This window comes from Temnothorax americanus, unplaced genomic scaffold, assembly GCF_048541705.1.
Source record: "Temnothorax americanus isolate GAGA-0224 unplaced genomic scaffold, ASM4854170v1 Scaffold12, whole genome shotgun sequence".
Classification (NCBI taxonomy): domain Eukaryota; kingdom Metazoa; phylum Arthropoda; class Insecta; order Hymenoptera; family Formicidae; genus Temnothorax; species Temnothorax americanus.
Window position 1 is genome coordinate 1,121,803 of NW_027509253.1, and position 23,566 is coordinate 1,145,368.

Consider the following 23,566-nt stretch of genomic DNA (forward strand, 5'->3'; position numbering starts at 1 on the left):
GCGCCGTCGTAATTCGCGGCCGCGCGCGATGACGTACGGATTTCCTGATGGTCGTCGGTGCTTTTGTGACGCGCGTGGCGGAAATCGATATCTAGCACGAGGAGTGCTTAGTTGGTCGCGATTTCCCACGACACGCGATATACCTTGATCGATAAAAGGTTAGGATTGCGTTCGAAATTTGTGGCAAATAAAAATAACGGTATAATTTTTTGGGTATAATTTTATTGACAAAGACGAATACGCCAAACGGAAATTACATCTCCGCAGTCATAAATTTTACGTTAAACCATAAAGGATAAATTGCACAAATATTTTTCTTGGAAAGTGTGCGTTAACTATTAAATTGGCGTGCCTGATGGTTAATAATTGCATTCCTTTTTGGCGACGTTACATAAATAAGCAAACAAGAACGATTGCCTTTGAAAGGATATGTGATGCATGGAAACAGTTTAGGAAAGAGTAAAATTTAATAAACCGCGATGGATTATTTTAGCGCTCTCGGAAGCGCGATATTATTTTCATGCGATTCGACCGATGCGATGCGGGGTATAGGGGAGATGCAGCGTCATCACAACCGCGAGAACGAGATACAGCGGTTGATTTTAATAGTCGCAACCGCTGCAATTTTTTCGCACATTTATATATGCCGCGTGTCTTTTAGTATCCGTTTATAGTGATCAAACGGTCCTATGCTATGTGGAGCACGAGCGCGAGTTTATAGCCACCCTGTATATAACGGTGGCGTCGGGCATGAGTCACATCCGACGCAGCCCTCTCTCGTATTATCTTCTTTCATCTTGCTTTTCCTTCACTTTCCTTAGAGCTCTTATAACTCGCTATTGCCTCCATTTCTCTCATCTTTTCTCATTTCGGTGCTTTCACTCTCTCTTGCTCTCTCTCCTTCTTTCCGTTCCTTCTCCTCCTCTCTCTCTCTCTCTCTTTCCTCTTCGTTATTTTCTTTCAGTTTTCTCTATTTAATTTTATTTGTTACGTTTTTTAACGCATTCACATTTTTTACAGAACTTATCTTCTTAAAACTAAAATATTTTAGAAATTATTCTTGTTATGAGTCATTTTATTTTTATTATTGCAAGACCGTTTTTAAATAGTATATATCATTAATTTATGAATACCTGAAATTGACACAATTTTGGACAAATATTTTCTTCGTTGTGCCAACCTCCGTTTGGTAACAGTCGGAATCGAGGAAGGGATTTATGTAACTTATACGAATGCCAAATAATATTTTAAATCAGAAATACATCGATTCGCGTTAAAAGGAGATATTTATAGTATATGAGATGTTACATAAAACATTTTTCTGATAAATGTAATTCCTTTGTAATCGTATTCAGCGGATGGTAGTCGAGATGGTCAAAATATTATAAGTTAAAAAGGCTGAAAATGTCAAAAGGAAAGATCAGATGACCGTTATAAATCTGAATTGAAATTTTAATTAAGATAAAATTATATGCTGTGAATATAAAATAATTCTGTAAGAATTGAGAGAGAGAAAGAGAGAGAGAGAGAGAGAGAGAGAGAGAGAGAGAGAGAGAGAGAGAGAGAAGTTGTATCGATCTGCGTCGCATATACATAATCGCGATATATGTATAAATGTCCATGTATAATATATACATAGAAAAGATCACGCGGGTGACGTGACTGGGTGACGATTTCGCGCGAGGATGAGATAAACTTGAGAGCCGGATCTCGATAATGCCCGCCGGCATCGTAGTTTATCCCGATTCTCGCACTTCAGAACGTCATTTCTCCTACGTTAAATATAGGCGACCCGGCACACGACTCGGCCAAGAGATCTAACCGTATTTCAACGTACTCTATTCCATGTATTTTCTGCCGCCGCGATTTAGAGGGGCCTATCCCTATATGACCAAGGCAGCACACACCTCCCCATTCGCCCAGGAGAGAAGGTCGGAATGTAACCGTACGAAACGATCCCGGAGGAGTGTCGGTCCCGAAGGGCACAGTTCGTACAGTAGCGCGCAAAAGTTTCGGTCCTCGTAGCGAGAAATACAATTTTCGTATTAAATTGAGATTATATAAAATATAACGTGACATGAATTTATCGGATAAGATTTCTAGTATTTGAATTTATAAATATTCCTTGAGTGAGTTGCCTCACTTTTATTTACAGTTTTTCTTATCGCCATATTCGGCGGTACTGCAGTCCGTTTGTACCGTTAAAATTTAAATATTAAAAACCGATCATTTCTCCCTCCCTTTTTTTCGCTCTGTTTTGTTTCCTCCTTCTTTCTTCCTATTTTATTTATTAAACATTAAACAATATATATATATATGTAGGTCTGGAAGTATGTTCCGGGACTTTTATTTTTGATATCGGTATATTCCGGGACATTTGGCAGTTTCCAGGACTGTCCTGGAAAAAATTGATGTCCTACGGCATTTTTTGGGACAGTTTTTTGAATCTGATTACATATATATGCGTTATATTCCAGGACTGTACATTTCAAAAAACGTAAACAGTCCCGGAACATACCTCTGGACCTACATATATATATATATATATATATATATATATATATAATGATCACATGTCAATTCTTTCGTCATATGGAAAATTTGGAATGGTTAAGGATGCATCAGTATGGATTATTATAACGACATAACATCAAAGTAGTAAAAAAATATGTTAACCATGTGAATGTAATACTAAAATGTTTGTTTAATTAAATGCTTACGATTTATTTTTTATTAAACGCATACAATTTATTTCCGAAATTATTATTTAATAAGTATATCATGAAATAATTAAATTTAAAAAAATAATCTAAAACAAAAAAAGAGTAGGTACAAGAATAAACTGTGCTAAACAAATAAGTTGCTATATGCCGATTTTGGAGTTGAGTGCTTTTTGAATTTATTGCTCTCAAAATACATCACTGCTGAATTTTTGGTTAACCGCTTATCTTAACCTAATAGACAGTGTGGCGATGTTACGTATACAAGAAGGAAAAATCTTTATTCTTTAGTTGAGCAAAATATGTATTTAATTTGATTTCCTTATTATATATATACGATGTTTGAATAATTTCAAGTGGAGCGATACTACTATTTGGCTGTTAGACATTCAAACTATCAATATTTACATTCTAACAAAGATTCACAGTTCACTCTTCGACCTTCTTCGAATGCTTCTCGATGGCATAGACGTTATGCCGTGTCGCGTATATTCAGTAATATACGCTCTAAAGTACCGTGCGGACACGATGAGACTTCAGATCAGATCAGCGCGACAAAATTTCATACTGCGATATTTTAAAGTAGAAGGATTTACTTATAAATGCAAACTTTGTCGTGCAGTTGTTGGGTTTTCAAAATTGAGAGTACATTTAATTCATTCTCACAGAATTTTTAGACTAAATTAGCAATAAAGGTAAAGATATCAATACCACACCTGGGCGGAACTTCGACGTTACATAGGATGGAGATAGATTTCAAAGTGCAGATAAGATTTGTAATACATTTCTTTTGAGTGCGTATAAAGGATACAACTTTAGAGTAACATTTGATATGTCGTCATCCGTCAATATTATAATAGAAGAAATATATATACATAGAAAGAAGTTGAATATATGTGGATAAGGCCACATTTCGACACATCAAAGAATCAGGTAAAATGCAAAATGTGCCGTAAAATGTTTAGTGTATATCTACATACATATATATATATATATATATATATATATATATATAAAATATATATTATATATATATAAAGTAAAGAGTAAATGCCATATCGCAGGACTTGTTCGATTATGATAAATGAAAGCATTCAAAAAAGTACTATAAGAAACAGTAATAATTACAACATTAAAACAATCATCAACTGAAGAATATAATGCTGGTACTTCTCATCAGATTAGTGTATATTACATATATTCGCAAGCTTCAAAAACTCAAGAAAATGACAATGGTAAATATTACGAATATTATGTTTTATTTTCCTTCTGTTCATATTTACTTATATATAACGAAGTCATAAGAAATTGAATATTTAGTGTTTGTTATAAGAATTATATATAGCACTGGTATTTCTTTCTCATCATCAGACTACTGCATATTTGCAAGCTGAATACATTAAAAAAAATGACAATGACCGCATCACTCGTTCGATTATGGCATAATGAGAGAAGTCAAGAAAATACTAGAAGAAATATTATACTTATAACAATAACAATCATCAACTGAAGAATATAATGCTGATACTTCTCATCAGATTGGTATATATTATATTAATTCGCAAACTTCTCAAAAACTCAAGAAAATGACAATGGTAAATGTTACGAATATCATTTTTCTTCAAAATTTACTTACAACAAAGTCATAAGAAATTGAATATTTAGTATTTTGTTTATCATAAGAATTATAAATATTTGAGTCTGATATTTAAAATGTATGTTTTAATAAAAGTTAAAAATATTTGAGTTAAATAATTATATGTTTAGTCGATATTAAGATCCAACGCTTCTTTACTATTATCTATAATTCTAATTTATGTGATCATCAAATTTACTAATGCAATTGATGAAAATTTTCATATTCGGATTATTAGCCATTCTCTTAGCTTAATAAAATAATATTTGAGTCTGGTTATACGATTGTTAGGATATTTGGATAATGAGAGTCCTTGTTTCGGTCCAGTCATAAAATAGTGTATTGATTGAAATTTATATTATGTAGCACTAATTACACAAATACACATTTTATCTTTTTAATTGCTTTATATGCGTATGCAGGTTCAACTCATCCAGCGTTATCTGCATGGTTTATGACCGAGTTTATTACAGAGTTCTGGATTTTGAAGACAATACATTAAATAGTATCGGCAATCCTAATATCTTAAATAAGCTGTAATTGATGAATAAACAGACGCATCACTGCAAATCCGTAAGTGTGTTATTTTAACTGAAGCTCTTAATTCTTACACATTTCTTGCGTTATTTAATACGATTGAACGTATTAACTTTTAATTTAATACGATTAAATGCGTTAATTTAATATGCAACGAAACGCGTAAGACGCAGTCAAATGTGTCATTTTTAGACATTTATATGCGTGTAGAAATAACGCACTTGGATTTATAGTGATCTGACGTGTTAGATATCAACTTTTTTACAAACATAATCTACTAGTTGTTTTATTAAACATTTATTATTTAAATTAATATTGCTAATAGTTGAATTTCTTCTACATTTCTTCTGCAGGATATTTCGGTGAATTAATTATACGTCCAGATATTTTGTCTTGATATTAAAATTTAAAAAGAATAATAATCCTGTATCTGTATTATTTATCTCAAGTAAAATCCGTCGTGCAAAATTTGTAGAAATAACCTTTAAATATTCTGAAATTAGTTAAAAATTATTAATGTACTTTAGCTATTCGCATTTTTTTTTAAGTTGATGTACGATAAATTGTGGAATAAATAACGCGATGGACGCATTTTTATGAATAAGATGGCATTAACAAAAACATGATGGTTTATTTATTTAACCCTTAATCAATCAAAGATATATAGATTTATCTTATAATGATCTATATATATTTAGTTTGCATTCTTCTTGTCTATCAGCTTAATCGTTTGTATTAATCGATTTGAAAAAAATTTCTACGCCAACTCTAATGATATTTTATGGATTATTGGACGTCTTAGTATGTATATTCAGATCTATTGTAATATATCTAATCGAACTTTTATCTATATTTCGCTACTTTGAGAAATTCGTCAGTGATATTAATACAATAATGCTCTTTGCTATAAATAATAATCTATGAATTAATTGTAGTATGGAAAATTAATGTTTATTAATACTGTTAAATTAAGGTTATACTGTTGTGGCGCATGATAAGTGTGTGCAGGCTATGATAAAAATGTTGCTGCACGTATAAAAAAACTGAAGGGGGCATATCACAGCCGTTATTTTTATGAAATCGGCTAAAACAATAAAATTGCGAATATGGCAACAAATTAGCAATAAATAAAACACTAAATTTATGTCTACGTTCTATTCGATTTTGCTGCAGTGCGGCCGTGCTAACTTAATTATAGACGTGAACACTCCGCGTAGTAGATTAATTGTTTTAATTAAAGGATTTTGTGCATCAACCGCCGCGGCGTTTTGGGTCATTGACGTTAACCTGTGCTAGACATTAAACGAAAACTGCATGTTTTCTTTAGCAACAAATATTTAAAAAACTTATTGCAATTTAGAATACTAAGTATTCATCCATATATTTTCTCAACACAAGTTAATTATAGTACTGTCGCGATGTTAACGTTCATGCATTCGTGAGGGTTCAGTTTTTCTCTTATATACGGCATCGCGGAAAACAATTCGCGGCATCGATTCGCCGTTCATATTATGATCCAGAATCCGCACGTCGGATCTGATCTCGCCCATTATCAGACGAGAACACAGTATAGGACCTGCGTTCGACTCGCGATTCCGAAAGCTCGCGCCGTCGTCTTCGATGGATTAAGCTTTATTTCCCGCTTGTATATTATACTCGCTGGTATATTCGCTTGTATACTCGGGGCTCCATATATAGGGTCTGAACGGCGAGATGTTTTATTTTCCGATCCAGAAATCCTCCAGAAGCAAGCGTGTTCCAGCGCGAAGCCAGAGAAAGGAAATTTCATTTTGGATTCGACGCTCCGCCGTCTCGGCCCCAAAAGCGGCGCGGGCGTGGGAAAGGATGGATAATTTAAGCGCCAGAGAGATCGAAGCGAACCGATAACCCGCGCCGCGCGACATTTTATCGTCGTAACGTGAACGGCGCTTTTAACGCGCGAAACGTTTGTACGCAAAGTTGCTCCCGTTATCTTCTTCTTCTTCTTCTTTCTCTCGTGATCTCTTATATTCTTGATGTATACACCTATAAAATTACAGGGACGGGAGACGTGATAAAAGTAAATCTTTAATTTGTTGAGCTAAGTTCTGACGATGGAATTCCTCGAAATTTCATGCAGTAGCGGAATATATTACATTTCTCTTTATTTTCGACATTTTATTATTTCGGATTTCTCCTATACCAGCGACCGCTTGAAATAGTACGAAGTACGGTATTATGCATCAGATCTCCGACAGGGTACTATAATATTTATAGTAACAGCGGTTTACATACACCCCGTGTATAATAGCGGAATATCGCGGAATAAGCGTGCGAATTTATACCAAGTGGCTCGCGAGAGGCTCGAAATAAATCCGATCACGTCACTCGATCTCCAAACCGAAATTACCGTCCACGTCTATCTAGCTCTCTTTACTGCAGCCCGCGGTAACGGTTCCTCGCGCGCTCCCCCGTTATTTTCTCTCTGGATATCTCGCCGGTAACATGACTATGGTATAACGTGAGCGAACGTCTCGCGCGATGCCAGACCGGTCTCGGGATATAGTCGGGCATTCTTTCGCATAGTGATCTTCTACACGTTCGACAACTTTCTACAGGGTGTTTCGTAAGATCCACACTGAACGAAAGTGCTCCTCAACAAGTTCGTATAGACAGCTGTGCTTAGCTAAACATTCAAAGCGAAACGCGATTAGAGTTATCTGACCTTTACCGAATCTCTTTTTCCTATTAGATTAGTAAATATCTTTCATATTCTAAATTTCTATACTCGATACTTTGTCATAGTATCATACTGCATGTCACAAATAATAAAAGATATGTATGTTCTTTGTTGCAGATTTTTTATTTTACTAAAAAATTCACTTTTTATATGATATTAATTGATTTAAATCGCGACATATTCACAAATCGAAAAAACAATGTCGACATTGCTTTCAGTGTAGGCGTTTTGCAAGAAAATAATGGACCATGATGGACGAGAGATTTGATAGAATTAAACGTGTTATATAACGTTGTATGTTGTATAATATAACTAGAGTAAATCCTGGGAAATTACTCGGGCTCACCGTCAGTAACGCGCAAAACTGTAATCCGTAAAGGGACGTCACGACAAATCGCTAATTAATCGCAGAAGAGTTCCCGTTAGCTCGAAACTGTTAGGTATATATAGGCATTATTGCTCAAACTGCAATGCGCAATCCGCGACGCATCTCTCAAGCTCCCGATGCGTGGCGCGACGCGGCCTTAACGAATGGAGAAGAGAAGAATGACGTTTGTGTGCCGCAGGATGAGCGAGAAAGAGTGCGAAGGCGCGAGACGCGCGCGGTGGTGCAGTGACTGATTGGAGGGCGAGAGGAGACGGACAGAGAGGACGAGCGGACCGAGCGGACGTATAACGATCGATCGGTCCCTTACTAAACCAGTGACAAACTTCTCGTGTATAGAGAGACCGAGCTCCTCCTCCTCCCGCGCCACACCGCGCCGACACTCCATCCTTTTCTTTCTTTGTTCGACGTCTCTCGGTATCTGCATTTTTCGCTCCTTATTATTCCTTTTTGCTACTCGCGTTTTACATTCTTCGATTGTTCAGCGTCACTCGATTACGGTTACCTCTGGATATTTCTTCAATCGCCTTCTTCGATTGTGCGCTATATCTTTAATGTATTTCTATCGCAATATAATCTCTCTAGATTTCATGATTTTTGAATATTTTTAAATATTTTTTTAATGTTTTACTATTTCAATATATGAAGAGATCACTTTGTCGATTTTTTCTTACATTTTACTTGAGAGTTATCACGTCACATTCTACTTTTTGTATTTTAGGTATTGTTAATATATCAATTTTTCAATTTTGTATACCTATTTGTAATTCATAATATTAATAGATCTTTACGATATTTTGCACATTTTACTTTTTTGTTTTATTTCGTTTTATTTTTTTTTTATCGATTTATATTATGTATATTAACCTATACATAGGATTGTTTTTTAGTTTTTATTACTTTTACATATACTAGTCAGCTGAGCAATCTGATATTAGATTTAAAAATATATTACTCAGACTTGCTCTATATCTATCTATCTATCTAATAACGATCTATCTATATATGTTCTATCTCTTTATAACAGATAGAATTTTATGCTTAATTTTAGACTTTCTTCTCTTCTAAGATTTTCTATATTATATTATTATCTTTTTCTTCCTATTTTTTCTATCGTCTCTCCGCCTCGCATAAAATCCTATTTTCATACGTCTTACGAATAGCAAAAGCTAATCATGAATAAACGGTAGCAGCGCTTCGAGATGTATGAACGCGCTAATTGCTAGTGAAGGCCAAAATAATTATTGCGCTCGACACGGTCTCTCAGCGGGAGTTCGTTTTACGCGAATGAAATAACGTGTATTTGGCCTATTCGGAAATAGAGATATTATCGAAAAATTAAGTTGGAAAGAATCAATTTCCGCCAAAAATATGAGGGAGATGAGAGAGAGAGAGAGAGAGAGAGAGAGAGAGAGAGAGAGAGAGAGAGAATGTTAATACGTATTATGTTCATTATCATGCATTAAGATAATTAAGTCTTATATGTGGCCTATACTTGAAACGTTTAAAAATTTCCTTTTCTCTCAAAATGAATATATCTATTTCAAAAGAGTGACGATTAAGTCATGTAAAAATAGTGATTTCAAGTAACGTTAATTATGAAAACGCAGATAAGTCAAGAATCCTGAAAATTACGTGCGCAATAAAAAAAATTATAGAAGACTAAATTAGAAGTATACTGGAATCATTCCGACGAATATATGTATATCAAAGAGTTACATCGTGTCAAAGGAATACATAATTGCCATGTATGCCATGTATACGTAAACCTAATTAATCACAGGAAGGCGCTCAAATATCGTATATTACGCATGTCGTACAGGATTAATGGAATATTTAAACGTGCCCAGGCAATGCTCAGTTTTCATTAAAGTTTTCATTAAATCCGACAGGAATGGATCTCGTCTCGGCCGAGTCTTCTTATTACGAAACGCATTCATCTTGTTTCCAATCTTCCTCCGTCTAATGCCGTCGAGGGTATCCTCCGGACTTTAGCGGCTAAGTGTCCTTCGCACTTATTATTCGATGCCGCTTGAGCCGCCGCGCGTCCCCCGGACTCTTCGGACACCCTCTCCCCTCATTCCAAGAGCACCCCATCAGCCTCGTCCCTCTCGCGCACACACCTTGGGGAAGGTCGGGTCTAGGTCGCGTGCCGCTGGGTTCGCCTCCTCCTCCGCCTCTTTCTCCCCCTCCTCCTGCGCTTCCTCCGCGAGCGGGTTTCAACGCGCGTTAACGAAATGCCACGACGACGCCGGTTAGCCGTCGTGTCGGGTCGATCGATAAATTTGCAAGTGCAGGCTGCGACGGCACTTTGCGGCCGGAATAGTTGCCCGAGACTCGTTTATTCTGAAAGTGGCGGTAAGCTGCGGTATCCAGACAGGCGTTTGGCTATTATCGTCCGATTACACCATTTATATATGTATACTAAATAAATAAAACTGTCGCGTGACGCGTCTTGAAATTTCTCGACCAAAGTCGATTGTTCTTGACAAAATCATGCATCCAGCTATAATAAATGGCAAGATATGTACTTTACCCGGTTTCAGATAAATTTAAAACTTTTTCAATTTTAATTTGACCACTAGAATAGCAGATAATAATAGCCAATTGTATCGGCAAACTTTGATGTGATAATGACAAAAATGTTCATGCAGCTAATAAACGGCGAGACGTGTGTTTTATCCGATTTCTGAGATAAACTTAAAACTTTTTAAATTTTAATTCGACTACTAGAGAATAGAGAATAGCAGAAAATAATAGAATGCTTTTTATATATTTGTGGTGGAAGAATTGTCTAAATATGCCAGTAAACTTTGATGCGATAATGACATAACTTTGTGTAAAAATGTAATTCAATTGAAAAATTATAATCTGTACCAGTTGACGTAAATTACATTTTTATACAAATTATAAAGGTAAAATATGTGCTGAAAGAAATAGTATGTGTGTTTAAAAATTCAAGTATGTTAAGAATTTTTTTCTCTGCGTGAACACCAAGGTTTATTTTTCTCGACGTCTAAATTTGCGCCCTAGTTTTGCCTCGTGAGTCCAGTTTCGACGAGTCTGTTGAAATCGATAGCCCGCATTGGTTCGTGTATATTCCCGACTGAAATTTATCATGTTTCGAACAATGGATCGTAAGACGGGGTTACATTGGGATTAACCCTGCACCACAATAGAGAAAATGGACCGCGAGTCGTCGGAGGAGTGTCCAGTTAATATCAGAGAGAGAGAGAGAGAGAGATTTCAACAATTCTATTTTAACATCAATTTTATCCCTCGAAGAAAACTTTCGTTTCTATAGAACGATGCAGTGCGAAAATACAAAACTTAAATTATTTTTGAAATTGAGACTCTAAACTCTTGAGATTAAACAAAATATGCTATTAAGACACAAATTTATATCGAAAATCGATGCCTTTTATTTTAATACGCAACACTGGAATTGATTAAATTAATATTATTAGCGCTATATAAAATTAAATCACAAATTAAGATTGAAAATTTTATTACCGTTCGCAATGACAATATTGGCTCCGTTGATCTATTATTCGTTAACTTGCGGAACTCCCGGAGAATGTGTACTTTTTAAATTCATATCCAGGCGCGAGACACGTGATTTATCATGCACGATCTCGCATCGGTGACGTCCGCTGCGCGTCGAAACGTAGTATTTTAACCCGGTTGCATATCTGCCAATCCATTTAAAACGATCTCTCGACTGCTCGACCCGTTAACGCGATTCCACAGGCGGGTTTCTATATACGGTTTCGAAACCACCCGTGCACCACCCTCGCCCTCGGAAGGCTTTGTGTGTGACTCCACCTTTTTACGTGGCTCGCCACGAGCCACCACGAAATACCGAGGAATTACGTTCGTTAACCCCGATTGATCCCGACGGCGTTTTTGTCATTGCGCTCGCTTTATTGACGGGACTTCTCTCGGGTGCATGCTCGCGCACGCACTCGCACGCGGAGTGCATCGTTTATCGACCAGATATAAATTCCAGTAGGTGGAAATTAACGCTATTGGAACGTTGTTTTGTCGAGAAAGTAACGTCTCACGGTAGGTCTGAGAAAATTGAGAAAATTGCACGAGATATGCGAAAGACACAATATATTATACGAGAAAGATCATTTTTATACGAAATAATGCAGATTGATTAATATTTATACGGTATTTATAAGCGCAAGAGGTTATATAATAATATTATATAAATTTTATTATATATCTACGTATTGTATATATCTCATTTAAGTTTTAGTAAGTTTTCGTAGTCTCGATATCTGTTCCTGAAATTAAAAATCTCCTGAAATAGAATTCACTTGAAACTGATGAAGGATTCACTTTACCGTGATGGTTAATCCACAGAAAGCATTTTACTTCTAATTGCTTCGATAATTTCAATGTTATAACGCGCATATGAAGAAATTGACTCTTCAAATTCGTAAAAGCATATCTGTAAATGAAATTAGTAAAGATCCTTCATTAATACTCACGTACATAACACTTGGAAATTCCCGCACTGTTTCGGAACGAAATAAGTTTTTAATTCAATTAACCTGAATAGAACACGGTGCAGTGGTGCTGGCATTGGCAATATCGGTGAACGCGAGATACGACGATGCCGCCCCAACCATGGCACTTTTTGATTATTATTTCGATAAGAAATAAAATGATGATGTTTGTTTCACCGACAACAAGCACCGCGTGATTAAAGCAATGTTAATGCGATATCTGTCGCGACAAGCTTTACGCTACGTTTTTTTTTTCCGGTACGATAAACCACTTTTGCAGACGCGCCGCCGCTCCGGAGGTGTTGATTTTATCATGCGTTTCTCAAGGTGCAACGGGAATAACCGGAGTGCATCGCGATAAAGTTAAGTTATCTTGAACAAGGGGCTCATGGTCTTTGACACAATTCAGGATGATTTAATCATGCTTTTTTTTATAATAATTTCCTTAAAAGTTAAATTTACTTTAAAGGCAGAAAGGTATACATAGAAGAAAAATGTAATAAAACCAGAGAAAATATAATATACAATTATATAAGAGGAGAGCTTTTCTAATCGTGCGGAGATATGATTAAAAAGGGACAAAATATTCTGGATTAAGTAACGAGATATTATTGGTAATAAAATTGGAAAACAATATACTTTCGTACTTTTATGTGTTCTTTACATCTTCCAAGTACCTATAATCAAATACTCGCATGGATATCTCCCAATGGGTTTGTTAATTTTATTTATTGGAGGAGCGATTAAGAGCGATTCGACTCCGACGCTCCATTACACGTTCGCACCGGATGGCGGAGCATTAGTATTTATTAACCTAAAGTCACCCTGTAATTGACGCGAATTGCCAGCTCGAGGTATTCCGCGAAGACTGTGGAAATGACTTGCTATAAGCGTATACGTGTCTCGAGGGCGCGGGCGGCTCGATATTGCGCGAGATTATTAATAAATAACCTGATGCGGGAAGCTTCATATCGCACTCCACGCGTATATATACATCGCAAATAACCGATCTGAAATAACTGATTCGAATGTCACTGTCAATAAAATCATGCGGTATCACTCACAAAGTATTAAATTAATAATTTAGCAATAATAAATTTAACATATTTACACATGTGTTTGCTTAATAATTCATATATGCGTTTTTACTTAATTTGTATATTACATGTTGATTATAATTACATTTAAATAAGATGCCGCGTTATTAAAAATTATTGAGTAGCTCGTCTGCGTGTGGAGCTTGGGTTATTTTTTTTGAACGACGCGACGAGATGTACTCCAAGCCGACCGATCCCGAGATTGTCATCGTTGCGCTGTTTATTCTACTAGGAAATGCGATACAGTGCCGGTAAATTGAGAGAAAGGCAGCCGAAAGATACCGCACCTCGCGACGCATCGGGTTTAGCGCACGTTATTCCCAAGGCTTTTCCTCTCGAAATGCGATACGGGAATATACAGCAGGATGTGCTATTGTGAGATGCAGCGTGCTTGGCGCGCATAGAGAATACGCTTTTGTGTTTTTCTCAAATTTTCTCAATTCCGGTGCGTACGATTAACCAACGAACGAAATGGAACGATCCTTTTTCGCGTAATGAAATTTCCATGTCGTCGAGAGATTTTACATTAATTTAATTTAATTTAATGCCAAGATCAAAGTGACGCGAATGGTCGAAAAGTTAATCGTCTCGATAAAAGGGTCCTTTACGGAGCAGCGCATTAACGTTTTAACTCGTATATATCTACGCTTATTCCCTCGCATTTCATCTTTTTACGTATATTTAAGCGGTTGTTATATATCGGACTTAAAAATTTTCATTTCGCAGTATAAAAAACGCAAAAAATTACAATTTAGCAAAAAGCAAAAGGAAGAGTATGAATTACGTAATATTACATTTGCGATACTCTGTTCGTTATTTGTAACGAGTATAATAATATCGAGTGATTCGGTATAAATTAATCAATTCTTTATTATCGAAGATTATATTTTCGTTGAAACGTTCGATCATATCTTCAAGTTTTGATAAAGTTAACAATGGTCAGATTACTGCGGCATTGTGCGTTGTAGCGCATCGGTGCTTATATTTGATTCATATTTTCGGCGAAATCGGAGGATGACCTATCGAGTGGCGGAATTAGATTTACCGGAAATGACAGTCCCGGAATGCGATACCCGGATGACTTTCGTGGAGTGGCACTCCGTTTCTCGTTTCCTCGGCAAAGAGAGGAGCCCCGCCGCGATCGTAACGAGAAGAAGACGAGCGAGATATCCAGCATCAGAGACAAGACACTTCTTCAGCCGCGAGACGGTAAGGCGGAGTTTCCGGCTTCGGCTGTATTAGGTATACGCTCTGCGACCTACGTTCCGTCTGAATAATTTCCAGTATCTCGTTGACCCATCTCGGAAAATATGTATGAGACGATCTCGCTCGCTCGCGAGCGCGCGCGTGCATATATATATACACGGTGTCCAACCGTTTTCGATCCTTCTGTTAAACTCCTCGTTAAACGCGGCGAATCGTGCAATTTTACATTCGGTGCAATCGAAGTCGATAAATAGAATATATTCCACAAAATTTTATATTTTTTAATACGTAAAAAAGATCCTACTTTTATATCTCAAATATTTCCCCCCGTTGTCTCGCGCTTCTCCTCCACCAATGATACATTATATACTTTTCTTAACGAAGTGTTAAGAAAACTTGTCAGATTATTCGCCAAAATCCTCCAACTTTCGGCCTAAGCTAATTGAGTGCATTAAGTAACTCCATCATAATTACGCCTCCTCATCGAATTTTCGTTGACGAAGGATCGCCTCCGGGGACTCCGTGGATGAGGAATCCGTCGTCGCCAAGAATGGCGATAGCGGCGCGATATACCTCTATGCACGCGAATACATCGGATAAAGCGCGGTGGGTAGAACGATTAATTCCCCGCCAACTTCGTCGGCGCGGCGCCTCCGCGCGATGAGAAATGCGAGGTCGGAGCCAGACGGCCGCTGTTCCTCCTCTCCTTCGTCTTCCCGCTTCTTCCTCGAGAGGGAAAAACCGTCCAGATCGAAACCGTTTCTCGCACGACTCCGTGCCTTTGTGCCTCGCTCCGGTCGTTCGAGTGATAAATTCTTTTCATCATATACAGCGTTTAATTTAATTTCCGCGGCAGCGTTAAAAGAAAAAGTTTTCCATTGGCAATATTTAATTTATTTTAGTCTCTATAATATACTTTTATTTTAATTATTTATTTATTACATCAGCTTTATCTTTGTACTTATTTTATATCTTTAAATATTTTTTTATCATAAATATTTGTTTGGATTTTTAATTTCCCCTTAATATAATAATTAAACATCGATGAAAAAAGTACCTGCACATTTCATTCTTTTGGAATAATTCTGCATAAAACGGGGAAATATTGCCGCAAAATGCTTTATTTTCATTCAGCGTTATTTTTAGTTGGAAATTATTCCAAAAGAAATAAATTGCACAAGTATTTTTTTTTATTCTCCGCATGCGTCGCCGAATTCGCGTGCGGGTCGCGTGTGCGGCGATGGACGACGAGGAGGAAGGACTTTGAGGGAAAACGCCGTTGCGTCTCGGCCATATATCTGTATCGTGCGCGCGCTTCGCGCGTTTATTATACGTGTTTGCGTCAAAACTCAAAGTCCTTCGATATACATACGTGCGCTACTGCTGCGGGCGAAGGACGCGGGCGCGCGCGTAGAGAGATGTGGGTCGTTCTATACATGCATATGCGCGTATAGCTCCGCTCGCGCGGTCCTCGGGTATCCGAATGCCCCAATGACCTGGTTATCCGGTCTCGGCGTGACCTCGCCTCGTGACGCGAATCGAGCGCTCCGCGCTCGCTCGCAAAATCAAGGTAAACCCATCGCGGCGAACACACATTCGCGATTAGCCCAATTCCGCTCTTTCTTCTCCCGGCCTCCTTGTTTCCTTCCCTTCCCTCCCCTCCGATCACCCTCCGTTGTCGGTCCTTTTTCACAACGCGCGCGTTTCCCACAGAGCCTAATAAAATCTCCGTAACGGTATCGCTGAGGGACGCACGCCGATCCTCAGATCCATTAATTATTGACAGGGAAAATTTTATATAATACAAGATAGACCGACCGAACTTTTTCACCCATGTTTTCTTTTGGCAGATATGTCATTGATATTTCCCTGACGCAAATGTCGAAGTGTTGATAGTCGCTTTCATTTGTATAAGCAATAAAAGATCGAGACTTTTTCAAGAATCTGGAGCGCAGAAATAAATGATAACTTACTCTTTTTATCTGCTTCACACGTGTAGCTGTAAATGAATCTTAATTCGTAACCTATGAAGATATTTTTTAATGTTGAAAAAATCATCGTGATACTTATATGTCGTTATGTGATATTATTGAACGATTTAAGCGACGAAGCAAAAGGATCGGCGTCGGCCTAGGAGCCTGTGTTTTAAATGGCGTTATAGCTCCTTAATCCACTTAACCGTTTTACTAGAAAGGTAGTGAGACGTTAATTATACTTTTCCACGTTCATGTGCAACTTGGTGGCCGATAGGAGCTCCGGCTATTATCCGCCGGGTTAATTTAAGGCGATTCCACTTTTAAGATTATAAGTTAGTGAAACTCATCGCGAAGTTGCGTGTCGAAGTCGGGATTTAAAACGATTATCCGCCAACCGACATTAGCTCGAAGATTTATCCCGGCCTTTTTATAGCGTCCGCATTGCACTTGACTTGACGTTCTCAACTCGTCGCTTAACCTTTTCGCAGACTTGAGTATAAAGTTCAACCTGTGTACGCGCGCGCGCGCTATAACAAATATAATAGTTTAATTAATAATCTAAACAAAATATGCGGTGTTCTTTAAAAGAGTAATGCTATGAAATAATACTACAAATTTCCATATAAAACTTTCACGATGTGTTTTTGATGTATAATACAGGAGATATTTTAAAATACGTTCTCTAATACCGATAATAATTAATTAATAGAGAGTGTTATTTTATAATTGATCATTAATAATTAAAAATCAGAGAAAGTTTATCGGCCTTTGAAACTGTATATAATAATGTAAAACTTTCTGAACAGATCTAACACGTTTGTAAGAATTGACTATGAATAAATCTTTTAGAATTTATTGACTGAGCGATTTTGGAACATTTTGCGTGCAAAAGTGAAAGTTGATGATTACGATTCCGCCGGAAAAATATACTAATTTGATTTTAACTAATTATACTATAGTACTTTAACGTAAAGCATATTTTGCACGAATTATTGGATTTTACAAAAAAAAACTTTTATTAAACAGGAAAACTAAAATGTTTATATTTGCGTTCATTTTTTATGACTATATTTTTAATAGTAAAGATATCAATTAAATTTGTTATTTTTTAATTAATAATACCAGATTTTTAAATAACATTCGTGTCCGAATGTTATTTAACGCACAGAATGTAGAATTAACTCCTCGAAATCTCGGTCGTTTTTTCTTTTTTGCAAATGAAACCCACTCCCTGCGCTTTTTCCGCGAGGTGAAAGCAGCGAAAGTTCGATCAGGCAGTGCGCGTGACGAAATATTCGACGTGGACATCGAGTGGTGACATCGTTAGATTCGCATCGCTAGACATCCAGGTGATGGCACCTGCACGGGCCAGCAATTGCTGGTGCCCGTTATTACCGAGTGACCTATTAAGAATATAATGTAATTAGCGCGACTTCACTCTTACGACGACGCCTCGGAGTTGTCTTCTGTTTAGAAATCAAGGCTCCCCTCGTCGCTAATTATTATCACATCTTTGACCGTGACGTGTGTGTGCGCGAGTCTTTTTTTTATATAAAAACTGTATTTTCAGTAATTTGAAGGATAACGAGAGAACATAAAAGTAGAGTTAAATATTCTTGCGATATATCACGCACGTGGACAAGCGAGGAAAGGTTTCGTGACGCGGACAGAAGGGCGATCTCGAGCACGTGACTCGAATAATCGATTGCTATTACATGAATAAGGCTGAAGTCACATGGCATGTATTTTCCGCGTAACGCGTAACCGCGTAACCAATTAGAAGAAGCGTTTCGCATTTTCGGTTATCCATATTCGCGCGTCTGATTGGTTACGCGATACGCGTCACGCGGAAAATATCAGTCCATGTGATTGCACTCATTGCACCCTAAGTCTCTTTGAAGTCCGTATGTCGACGGAAATCTCTCTCGCGTGTCTTTCGTGAATTCACACACATGCAGATCCGGAGGATTTTCGAGAGTTTGTTACGCGCACCAGGAAGAGGACCACTTCCTCTATGCATGCTCGGTGAGCCTAAAATTTCTAAATCAAGCACGGAGCTCTCTCTCTCTCTCTCTCTTTCTCTCTCTCTCTGTATATATCCCCCTCTCGTTGGAGGACTAATGAGCGAATTATCGGAACGGTTGGTCGCGCCCTTTCGACCGAACGATCGATAAAAAACGCGGTTTCGCGTGCGAATCAACTTGCAGCAGTTTGCACTCTCGAATGGAGCTCAGAACTATAAGTAGTCACCCTCGGTCGTTGTTGCTCGGAAACCCGATATCTCTCTTATCGACGTATTTAGAAGATGACAGTGGGGATTAAGGCTCGAGGCATGCTTTATACAAAACGTATATTGTACGGTTCTACGGCACGATCGTTCTACACGATATTTTGCGCTTTTTCTTCTCATTTTTCATGATATCGCCAATAATAAGAATCCGAGAAAAGATCCCTTTCTTAAACAATATATCTTTTATTTAGGAAACGTATGCAATTTATTGCTTATTGCTTTAAACAATAGATTATTTGTTCAACAAAAAATTACATTACATTACATTTGGTGGTGTATCTAGTGAATATTCTCATAAATAATGCTTGAAAAATTTTACTACGCTATTGATTTTGACCGCACACATACGATCTTTCTCATTGCAACTAAAAAGCAATTTTCCTAGAAACATGGAATTTGCAGCTTTTTTTCTGTGTCAGTTTTGTTTTAAGTTTTGTCTACTGTTCATAAACGCAGAAACAATTTCCGACAAAGTAATGTCACAGAGATGAAAATATAGGGAGAAATTATATTTATTCACAGCAATCAATGCATATATACATGTGATCTAAAATAAACCACAAGCGAGTAAAAATTTTTTGTAGTTAAAAACTACAAAAAAGCTACGCGAGTAGAAATCAAGAAATTCCATTTACATAACAATTCGGCGTCGCTGACACATTTAATGCGGGAGACTGAGAAATTTTGCGGAACGACATCAAGAATTTTCCACAAGAATTTCATGAAACATTGTCCCGCGGGAAAAACCAGCTCTAAAATTTCCATCCTTATATACAATCTTCATACAGAGCGCATCACGAAAAATGCATGTACCCGTTGAAATTTTATTTTCCTCGAAATCTACGATCCACTTTCGCTCGGTATTTGCAAATCCGCGGAAGGCTTTCCACGGGAAGATGATCAAATTAGTAACGCCTATAGAAAAAGGTACAACGAATAAAAATAAACTCCGTAGCGTCTCTCGGCGCTGTAATTTCCTCGTTACAGCTTCGCAACGCTCACCCGCATTATTCCCGCTATACACTTTACAATATACAGGGTAAGTCTGGTCAGCCGGCGCGGCGGCCTCCGGCACGAAAATTCCGCAATGCCAAGGGGAAGTTTCGCGTGCGGCCGGACGATAATGCGCATCGCTCGCGGGGGACGATGATTTAACGCTTTAACGGCGGATTGTCGCGACCACGGAGACCGCAAAGGGTTACGAGCGGTCGGCCGAGCCCATCGAGCACGCACGTCGCGCCGGGGTCCAGCTTCGTCCTCATCGTCGTCGCTAATTATTTATGTTGCCTGATCTTCGCACCCCTGCCTACCCGATGTTAATTGAATTCGCGTGGGGGTGACTGTCCCCGGTAATTTCGCCGGTATATACGCAGCTGCCGCGGCGCCGGTGCTGGTTGAAAGTCGACGAATGCTAATTGTTTCACCCTCTCGCTTTTGGCGTAATGAACATTTACTGCAATTTTACGATTTTTATTCCGAATGGTATAATAATACTTAATATTTTGTTTAAAGTATTTATTATATTCAGCTCTTACATAATATTTTGATGATTTGATATATAAGTACCTGGAATTTAATTTGTATGTAAATTAGTTTTTATACTATTAGTCATAAACCGAAATTTTTCTTAATTAATTTGAGATGAAAATATATCAAGCGCATATCCACCAGTTATTAAAATTTTTCTTTTTGCGTAATTGATTTTCCTCTCTCTCTCTCTCTCTCTCTGTCTCTCCCCCTTTTTCACTCTCACTCCAATACTCACTCTAATTTTATATATTGCAGATAAATCTACGCCTCATCCTCGTCAGTGGCAAGACGAAAGAGTTCCTATTCAGTCCAAGCGATTCCGCGGGCGATATAGCGCACCATGTGTTTGAAAATTGGCCGGAAGGTGAGTTAGTCATTGCCGTTTCGAAACTCCGCTTGCGCTAATCCATTCCCCATTAGTGTTACTACAATTGCTATAACAGCAAAATCTAACATATGATGCTACCTGCAATTATTATCATTAATTAGCGATGTGCGGTGTGCCATCGCGTCACGATGAGAGAGAGTTACAAAATTATCGTATACAAATACCTCTTATATGTATTCGAGAATCTGTTATAGATAGTCGAGAATCTCTGCTACGCAAAAGATTTTAAAATTAGAAGATTAAACAATTCAGAAAGAAATGAGAAATTAACAAAATTAGATGTGTGTAAAATTAGAAATTTTGATTAACAAGAAGTTACGAAATTTCAAGAATAAATTTTTGCAGAGTATTAAAAATGTTTATTTATGTGTGACGTCTGGAATTTTTTTATGTAATGTTGAAAATGTTTCATCGCTTTCGTTACAATGTGAAAAAGACTTGAAAATTATTTTAAATATAAAGTACAAGCATTTTCTTTGTCCTAATATAATAAATAGATAGAAAAAATTTAGAATTAGAGTATAATATCATATAGAATTATAAAGTTATGTAAGGATAGAAACAATATAACTAGAAAATTTTACACTCAATCTTTACAATGACGGGTTCGTATTTTCGTATTTTTTTATCGCTACAAATACTTTCTACGAACCTACGCCATTTTTTAAGGTTCGAGGAGCTTTATTGGCTCCTCTCTCGGAAACTTTTCGCGAATCGTTGGATCGAGCCGGGAGAGAACCTAATCCTCCTCAGCATCCCGCAAATGTTATCTCCGTGTTGCAGACTGGGCAGAGGAGGCGGTCGCCAAGGCGGAGATCCTGCGGCTAATCTACCAGGGTCGTTTCCTGCACAGCAATGTCACGCTCGGTGCTCTTGGGCTTCCCTTTGGAAAAACCACGGTGATGCATCTGGTGCCGCGGGAGAATCTTCCGGAGCCTAATTCTCAAGGTGAATTCGCGAGATGCGACCATGTTATCTCCTCCTCCGTGGAGATCGTTACGAAACTTCTTGTATGCTTCCCCCCCCCCCGCTTCCCCGATGAACTCATCACAAAACCAGACACAAATTTTCTCTTTTTTAACTTCTCCTGAGAGAGAAATATAAACCTCGTCATAAAATCGTAATTAAAATACTCTCGTAGACCCGATAAAATTAAACCGTGATGCACATCTGGTTTTTATTATGTTATATCAACTCTTATTCACATAACGTATATCATCTGTTAAACCATTATTGTCATCGGTAGGTATTTAGTAAAATTCATGAAAATTTTTAATATTAATAATTGACTAAAATAACTGAGATTCTGATTATTGATTTCCAAGATTAATAAGAAGATTTAATACCGTGCTTTTTCTAAAATGAATTTTTAAATAAAAATTTTTGTTTTTGTAATTTTATATAAAAAAATGTAATTATATAAAAATTACAATTTTTAATTGTATTTTTATGTATGCATATAATGAGTGCCTTTTGTATATCATGGTATACCCCCGGAGGAAAATAAATTACCCGGATAAGGGTTTATTAATTCTCTGCAACCCGTATAAAAACACGTTGCGCACACTCTACCGCATTTTTATTAATATCCAGTTAAATCTTCACTCGTTATCGTTCTTTAAATTTGTTTACTCACCGTTCTAAACTAAATCTATCGCATCGGTACGTGACGCGCTTGCGTAATTATTACGGTAAAATCTCATTACAACGAGCTGCCGCCGTGGATCTCCAAATTGAATTTATTACACCAAAAGTTCGTTACATCAAGCCGCGTATTAGACGCGGAGATTCAATCACACTTCGTTATAGTGAAAATGTCGTATTCCATCGATGTTCATTATAACGGAATTTACGGAATTATATAATGGATTAGCTTTATTTAGTCGTTAGTTGACAGCGATTTATATCAAGAATGCAGAGTATATTGAAGATAGATTTTTCGACAATTACATTTTTAGACAGAAATATCAAGGAGCATCGTCAAGAGTGGTCGTAGCTTCTGAAATTTTAATATTTTGCAGCAAAGCTTCAAACTAAAATATAAAATTATTTAAAAAAATTATAATATTAAGTATGAGACAGCATCAAATTAAAAAGAAAGATTTTACTAAATATATTCTTATTGCCCCATTTTCATGATCATGTCAAAAATTATTAATTTTATCAAATATTTTATATCTCTATTTAATTTATAAAGAATCTTTTACAATTTATAGCTAAGAAATTACTAGTATTTTGATACTTTTGTCTCAAAATAACAATGAGAGCAACTTCGAAAAAGTCTTTTCTTAAATCTGCGCCTTCTGGTCTTGCGTTTATCTCGCGGCATAAATTAATGTTACTGATAAATTGAACGTTGCGATCGTTACGCACGCATCGCTATCGATTTAGCACACGTTACTCTGCAACCGACCATCAGTGAAAGTCAGAATATTAATTCGCATAATCAATCGTCTCATCAAATGATGGGTGATCGTCACAATTTCTCACTGCGCAACGTCGTTATTACTGGGTACACGAGGTCTATATAATTTCTCGTAAAATGCATATTTCGCATTGCGACCC

The 23,566-nt window shown here is 37.1% G+C and overlaps 1 protein-coding gene and 1 long non-coding RNA gene across 4 annotated transcripts in view; both read left to right on the forward strand.

The window, feature by feature from the left end:
- Positions 1 to 23,566, forward strand: part of Ubl3 (ubiquitin like 3) — a 47,051-nt gene that overhangs the window by 14,417 nt on the left and 9,068 nt on the right. The window contains exons 2-3 of the mRNA XM_077398263.1: positions 20,869 to 20,977; positions 21,785 to 21,949. Coding sequence (XP_077254389.1) covers positions 20,869 to 20,977; positions 21,785 to 21,949 — 274 coding nt within the window. The remainder of the gene's footprint in view (positions 1 to 20,868; positions 20,978 to 21,784; positions 21,950 to 23,566) is intronic.
- Positions 2,609 to 5,619, forward strand: LOC143893335 (uncharacterized). 3 transcript variants are annotated; one of them, XR_013255773.1, is made up of 5 exons: positions 2,611 to 3,653; positions 3,785 to 3,955; positions 4,092 to 4,315; positions 4,779 to 4,929; positions 5,247 to 5,619. It is a non-coding gene; the product is annotated as an uncharacterized LOC143893335 (long non-coding RNA). The 3 variants fall into 3 exon arrangements; XR_013255772.1 differs by lacking the exon at positions 5,247 to 5,619 and having other exon boundaries at positions 2,609 to 3,653; positions 3,768 to 3,955; positions 4,779 to 5,240; XR_013255771.1 differs by lacking the exon at positions 5,247 to 5,619 and having other exon boundaries at positions 2,614 to 3,653; positions 4,779 to 5,240.